The sequence below is a fragment of the Topomyia yanbarensis genome, chromosome 3 (genome assembly GCF_030247195.1).
Source record: "Topomyia yanbarensis strain Yona2022 chromosome 3, ASM3024719v1, whole genome shotgun sequence".
NCBI lineage: Eukaryota > Metazoa > Arthropoda > Insecta > Diptera > Culicidae > Topomyia > Topomyia yanbarensis.
This window is the reverse complement of record NC_080672.1, coordinates 194430334-194438200: the sequence shown is the minus strand read 5'-3', so window position 1 is coordinate 194438200 and position 7867 is coordinate 194430334. Positions and strand designations below refer to the sequence as shown.

The 7867-nt window shown below is 45.9% G+C and overlaps 1 protein-coding gene across 1 annotated transcript; it reads right to left on the bottom strand.

Moving 5' to 3' along the window:
* Nucleotides 1-2485: 2485 nt before the first annotated feature.
* Nucleotides 2486-6181, bottom strand: LOC131687532 (uncharacterized). Its single transcript, XM_058971625.1, has one exon. It carries the CDS (start codon nucleotides 6179-6181, stop codon nucleotides 2486-2488), a length of 3696 nt encoding a protein of 1231 aa, XP_058827608.1.
* Between the last annotated feature and the right edge of the window lie 1686 nt (nucleotides 6182-7867).

Below are 7867 nucleotides of genomic sequence, written 5' to 3'. Positions count from 1 at the left end.
ATTGCGCGTTAAAATACTGGACTAGTAAATTCAATTCTGTACATAAATCTTTTATTCGGGAATATGTGACCAAAAAGTAAACTTCGAATTCCAAAGCAAATTGAACGTTCCAGGTTCCTGATAACTAATTAAGGTCCAACAATAAAGTAGAAACACCAGATAATATTAAAACGACGCCGTCAAGTAAAGAAGCATGAAAATAAAAAGAATAGAACTAAAAAAATGGAAGCCAAAGAAAGTCCATTGCATATTTATTAGCCTTTTCTCAGAAGATGGGATTTTCAAAAACATTTCAAAACTTTATGTTGCAATGGTTCTCAAATTCGTACAATCCGGTTTATTCATTTTCTTTATTCAAACATGTTTTTAGCTTCAAATATATGACCATTTCATTTTAATTAAGTATTTCATTCCGCATCTTTTTATTCGTTTTGTTCATCTGCGCTCATTTTACTTATTTTATTCGTTTCATTCTTTGGATTCACTCTGATCAGTTTATTCTTTTAGTGCATTTTACTCATATCATTCATTGTTTTCATTGTATGCATTTTATTCATTTTGTTCAGTTTCTTCATTTTAATAATCCGACTACTTTTTCAGTTTTAATCATTTCATCCAAATAATTTATTTGATTCAATTTATTTCTTTATATTAATTTATAACCTTTTACCATTGTTCAATTTTTCATTTTAATCAATGCATTTAATTCTGCTCATTTTCTTCTTTTTATTCATTTTATCACTTCAGCTCATTTTGTTTATTTGATTCGTTTGTTTTATTTTTGCATTTCATTTATTTTTTACTTTATTCATTTTGTTAATCCATTCTTTTTATTCATTTGATCCAATTCGATTCATTTAATTCATTTAATTAATTTGATTCATGTGATTCGTGTGATTCATTGATTCATGTGATTCATTTGATTCATATGATTCATTTGAATCATTTGATTCATTTGAATCATTTGATTCATTTGATTCGTGTGGTTCATTTGATTCATTTGATTCGTGTGATTCATTTGATTCATATGATTCATTTGATTCATTTGATTCGCTTGATTCATTTAATTCATTTGATTCATTGTATTCACTGGATGAATTAAATCAATTCGATTCATTTAATTCATTTAATTAATTTGATTCATTTTGTTGGGGAGATGGCCAATTACCTTCAATCCGTCGATAGTCCTGAGCAATGGTAGCGTTGGAAGGAATTCCAATTCCCAACATCGAGGGGCACTGCAGCAACCCAGCCACAGCACAACCAAATTTCGTTCCTATTCCAGGGGAACAACCAACCGTGGAACCACCAGTAAATGTTTTTCGGTTTAAAATCCGGAACACACCATGCGTAACTTAAACAACGCCTTTATTTGCTACATACTAGATACACATGCTACTAGATTTATTTTACACTTAAACTAACAGAACATATTACAGAACAAATTAAAACTTCATGCGGATCCACCGCGCATGCTTCCCGGTGAACTGATTGCAGATTGATTTCGATGGGTACTGATCGGTGCTCCAAATTTAGATCATCATCAGACCTTCGGCAGCAGTGATGCGATGTTTTCCGTCGGGTGTGGGAGCGGGAGATTGTTATCAACTCTCCCCGCTCTTATCAGTGGTGTCTCCGGGATAATCGGCCGTCCTTATCACTCGCACGGTTGATGGTTTCTGTCGATGTGTTGCTGGTGGTGATCGTCAAAATCGTCTCTGGGACATCTCGCGCTGCTACCTGCGATGGCAATCACCACACGAATCCCCATATGTGGTTTTACTTGCTGTCGTTCGTGCTGGTGTGATATAGTCGCAGGGTTGTAGTGTAGGGTGGCTGATCGTACTCCCAAACATTCTCACCCACCCAGAAATTCATCAAATTTCTGAAAAAGATAAGAAAAAACGGATCCTCTTCGATGGGATGGGATAGTGGAAGGGTGGGTTTCAGTTGGACGTTTTTGGTGCATCGGGTCCAGTGTCTTCATCCGAGAGTGGTAGGATGCAAATCTTTTCCACCGGTCGAGAAAGCAGTCCTGTGGCTGTCCTTAGGGTGACTACTCTCACCACTCCATCTGCACCTGGATGAACCTCGCAAATTCTTCCCATCTTCCATTTCATAGGAGGTTGGTTGTCTTCCCTGATGACTACTAGCCTTCCCACCTCAATGAAACTTGCTGGTTTCCATCGCTTCGTCCTCGCTTGCAACTGACAGAGGTATTCCCTACGCCATCTAGTCCAAAAGGCTTGCAGCTTGCATTGGATGAGTTGCCAGTGGTTGAGTCGATTCACTGGTACCGTAGCTAGATCTGGTTCTGGTATAGCATGGATAGACGAACCGATGAGAAAATGCGCTGGCGTCAGTGGTTCTAGATCGTTGGGATCGTCAGATATTGGTGTTAAAGGTCGGGAATTCAGACATCCTTCCACCTGAGCCAGCAATGTAACGAAATCCTCTGGAGACACAGGTGTTTCACCTACTACCCTTAACAGGTGATGCTTGGCCGAACGAACTGCAGCTTCCCAGAGGCCCCGAAATGGGGTGCGCTTGGCGGATTAAAGTGCCATTGAATTCCTTCTTTCGCACATTCCTTAGACACTGCATCATGGTGATCGCGATTCTTTAGCATCTTGAGGAACTCTTGCAATTGGTTTCGCGCACCGACAAAGTTGGTTCCGTTGTCGGAATACATGTCCGTGCATCGTCCTCTCCTGGACACAAATCGTCGCAGTGCTTGAAGAAACCGGTTGGTAGAAAGGTCTGTAACGAGCTCCAAATGAACAGCCTTGGTGCAAAGGCAAATAAAAATGGCTACGTATGCCTTAACTGCTGCTCGTCGCGGAACAGGCCTTATGTAGACAGGGCCAAAATAGTCAACTCCGGAACGGGAAAACGGGCGGGACACCGTAACTCGTGAGGCTGGTAGGTCTCCCATAAACTGTTGAACTAGTGTTGGTTTTGAACGAAAGCATCGTTGGCATTTATGCACGATGTGTCTTGCAACACTTCTACCTCCCAATGGCCAAAACTTGAGCCTGACTACTCCCAATAACAACTGCGAGCCAGCGTGGAGTAGTCGCTCGTGGTAGTATCGCAAAATCAATCGAGTAAACTGGTGTTGTGCGGGTAAAGCGATTGGATGCTTGGTGTTCTCGGATTCGAGAGAGTGCTGCAATCGTCCTCCTAGTCTGATTAGCTCATCATTTGAAATAAATGGATTGTACCAACGTATCGGGGATCCCCGTGGAACTGCCGTACCCTTGGATAGAGCCTTCCACTCATCTGCAAAGACCTCTTTCTGCACTCGACGGATCAGTGTGTTCTCCACCTGCCTCAATTCGTCCGTGGTAAGAAATGCTGCGCAATTTCGATCCCTTGCTGGTACTCGTAGAAGATTCATCAATCGCAACCAGTATGCAGTACGGCGAATGAGATCACTATACGATGAAAATTTTCCTATATATTCTTGGTTGAACTTCTCGTGAACGGAAACCGTTGCAGCAACCACCGTGCGTCGCTTCTCTTCCTCTCCCTCGTCTATCGGTTGATCCACGATATTTTTTGGCCATTCATGCTGCTCCTTCTCCAACCAGCATGGACCTTGCCACCAGTAGGTGTTCTTAAGAATATCTTCCGGACTGATTTCTCTAGATATCAGATCTGCTGGGTTTTGAACTCCTGGGACGTGTCCCCATTGACAGCCCTCCGTAATTGTTTGAATTTTCGCCGTTCGATTAGCGACGAATGTATTCCATGTGGTTGGAGTCGCTTGAAGCCACCGTAAGACACATGTCGAATCAGTCCAGAAGAAGGTTTTTGTAGGTATCCTAATCGATTGCTTGACCTTCTCATATAGCTGGGCTGCTAAAAGAGCACCGCAGAGCTCCAGTCTAGGTATAGTTTGGCACTTCAGAGGAGCAACCTTTGATTTGGAGGATAGCAGTCGGACTCTAAACCCCCCTTTTGCATTCTGACTCTTCAAGTACAGACATGCGCCGTAAGCTTTCTCCGAAGCATCCGAGAAGCAGTAAATCTCGATATTCAAGGCTTCCGGTATGATCACGCCACGATCAATCCGGAGTTGGTTGAAAAGCGGAAGTTGTTCGTGGTATCTTTTCCAGCACTCACCCACCGTTGGAGGTAGTGGCTGGTCCCAACCTAATATGTTATTGGTTTCGTCTCGTAACGTCCACAATAGCTGCATAAAAATCTTCGCCGACGTAATAGCAGCTCCCAAAAGCCCCAAAGGGTCAAATAGAGTAGCAATCACAGACAACACATAGCGTTTAGTTAGCGGTGTTGCAGTGTCCAGGGTGGGAATCGTGAATTGGAACTTTAACGTATCCGTAATTGGCATCCATGCCAATCCTAAGGTTTTAACTGTCGGGTCTGGGTCCAAATCGATTCCATCCGAAGTCCGTATTGCTAGCTCCTCCTCGGAAATACCTTCTAGCACTGAAGGGCAGTTCGATGCCCACCTTCGTAAGCGAAATCTTCCCCTTGACATCATCGTTTCCAGCTGCTTTCGTAGCTTCAGTGCTGTATCGACCTCGTCTGTGCCAGTGATCACATCATCCATGTACGTGTCTTCGGTGAGCGCCCTTGCAGCAAGTGGAAAGTGGTTCTCCTCATCTACAGCCAGCTGTTGAATCGTCCTGGTAGCCAAAAATGGTGCTGGTTTGGTACCATACGTAACTGTATTCAGCTCATAAGTGTCAATCTTGTCTGTTGGCGTGGCACGCCAAAGAATACACTGAAGTGGTCGATCTTGTGGGCTTACGTTGATCTGCCGGAACATTTTCTCCACGTCGGACACGAGCATGATCTGTTTGGTCCGACTTCGTAAGATTATTGATCGTAGATCCTCCTGTATCACTGGCCCAACCAGCAACACATCGTTGAGCGATACTCCCGAAGAGGTCTTACAGGAAGCATCGAAGACCACGCGAACCTTGGTGGTAGTGCTTGATTCCTTGACCACCGGGTGGTGCGGTAGATAGCACCGTTTGACTGATCCTGTAGAAACATTGTCGACCTTACTCATGTGCCCCAGCGCTAGGTATTCCTCCATGAAGGCAGCGTACTGATCCTGTAGTGATGAGTCTCTTGCCAGCCTACGTTCTGTTCCCTGAAGCCGTCGGATTGCGATGTCCCTTGACTCGCCCAACCGTGAAAGTACGTCTTCATTCTTGGGTAAAGCGACGGTGTGCCGACCGTCTGGATTTCTTTGAACCGTACGTAGAAAAAGCTCCTCGCAGCGTTTCTCCTCCAGTGAGTGAGCCTTACCAGACTCTACCTCCTCACAAGACCAAAAGCGATACTTCAACTCATCAAGCCCATCCAATGTAGATACGTTGCAATTAATGTGTAGGGCTTGGGTTGAAACCGAAACGCCGCCGCATATAACCCATCCGAACACGGACTCGTTGAGAGTCGGTAGGCCTTCCCCAATGGAAATTCTTCGACCGGTTTCAAAAAAGTCGAAGAAGGATTCGATGCCGAGCACGAGGTCCACTGCGCTAGACTCGAAAAATGCAGGATCTGCAAGTTGAATCCCATCCGGTATTATCCATCTATCCGTGTTGAGAGTAGAGGTTGGAAGGTTGACCGTAGCCTTGGCTAGAACTAATAAACCCAACTCTCGAGAAAATGAAGATATACGTGACCGGATCACCGCACGTAACCTGTGCTTAACCTTGGTTCCAGTTTGTCCAATTCCGAGGACTGATATATCCACACGATCACGAAATATCTTTAACCGCTGACTTAACCGCTCCGTAATGAAGTTGCTTTCCGAGCCCGAATCCAGAAGGGCGCGAGCGGGAAGTCGATTACCTTCCTCGTCCTCAATCAAAACAACTGCTGTAGCCAGTAACACCTTAGAAGAATACTGGTGAGTCGCACCAGACACCAGGACATCAGTTGCAGCCACATTAGCCACTTGGGTTGAAGTAGAGGTTGTTGGTTCCTTGGAAATTGGTGGTTTACTGCTCGCAGCAGCTGCTGTAACCTTAGAATCCTTATTTCTCTTCGACTTAAAGCAGAGCAGTGTGTGGTGACGACCCTTACAATTTCGACAAGAGAATTTAGATTGGCAATCCCTTGCCTGGTGTCCTGCCCTGAAGCAATTCCGACAGAGCGCATGAACCTTCAACAGTGCATCTCTGTCTGTTACGGCCATCTTTTGAAAAGCGCTACACTGGTACAGTAGGTGATCCGCTGAACAGGATACACAGCGCCCCCCAGACGCTTGGGTCGAACTATAGCTGGTCCTCACTGGTTGCTGTTTCGGCTTCAGTTGTTGCGCTGCCTGTTGAACACCCCTAGTGTCAACCGCTCTTGACGGTAAGCAATCCAAAACCTGGATTCTACGCCGCAGAAAATCCGACAAATCTACCAGCGTATCATTCTCCTTTGAAGCGGAGACCTCTTCCCACCCCCGTCGAGTGACCGGATCCAGTCTAGCAGTGAGAATGTTGACCAACAGCAAGTCCTTATAATCCGCCGGTTGAATCACCTGATCGAGAGTCTGCACGATTCTTTCGAAGCCTTCAACGAGAACGTGGAGATCTGTGACTGATTCCTTGGAGAGTGTTTTTTTTTTTTTTTACAATGGAGAAGACCTTTATGTCCTAGCCCAGTACACGTGCTAACGGTAGGGTCCAATCTACCACACGGGGTGCACTGGGGGCGTGTCGGACTCAAATGGTGACCAGCCATTAATACCGACTAAACTCCATTGGGCTCCGCCATCATTCCTCCCAGGAACTACCTCTCGGTATTACTTCTGGGGGGATGGCTGTACTGAATGTACTCATTCACTCTCACTCGCGCGAACATACATCCTGTATGAGGCTTACTTGGGTGCTCTCTCAATCACACTTTGATTCACTCTCAAACACTCCCACATGAGGCTGACTTTTGTGCTCACCTTTTACGTTCCATGCGAGGCTGACTTGTGTGCTCACCTTACTCATTCCTTGCTAGGCTTACTTTTGTGCTCGCCCTACCCATCCATGTGAGGCTGACTTGGGTGCTCACCCTATCACCTGATTCACTCTCAATCGTGCCACTCTATTGTACCTTTGTCACTCCCTCTGGCATCCCATGTGGGACATTTTTCTTAGGCCCCACTTCTGACATACCATGCGAGGCTGACTTTTGTGCTCACCTTTTTCATTCCTTGCTGGGCTGACTTTTGTGCTAGCCTCTACCAACCTGTGAGGCTGACTTTTATGCTCACCCTTAACATGCAGTGTGAGACTGACTTGGATGCTCACCCTTTCACTCCTCTGCCACGCCATGAGGCATCGATAGCTTAGTTCCAACATACTACGCTACGACCCTCCCGTCTTGGCATGAGGCAGTCCACTTATACGCCTATACACTCACTCTTCTGTCTTGCTTCGGGGTGGCTGGGTTTACCCCTTACGCGGTTGCCATTCGCTGCGCCAACCTACCTCGGCATGAACAGACCATTCACTCTCTTATTTTGCGCTTGGCCTTTTTCGCTCCAACTAACCAATCACTAGTTAGCCGTGCCCGCCGTCTGTTGCTCGGTTCGCCAGATTACCTGTAGCCTACTGGCAATCTGGATGGTAGCAGCCGAGACTGCGTTCCACTTCTCCACCGTTTGACACATCCGCTGAATAAGGGTATCCGGGGTTGTGTCCCAGCCACAGACGTCAAGCATTGCTCTTCTTTCGACGTCGAACCGATGACATACGAACAGTATGTGCTCGGCAGTTTCATCTACACCTGGGCAGTCCGGGCAGACTGGGACCTCCGCGTGTCCGAACCTGTGGAGGTACTGACGGAAACAGCCATGGCCTGACAGGAATTGTGTCAGGTGGAAGTGAACTTCCCC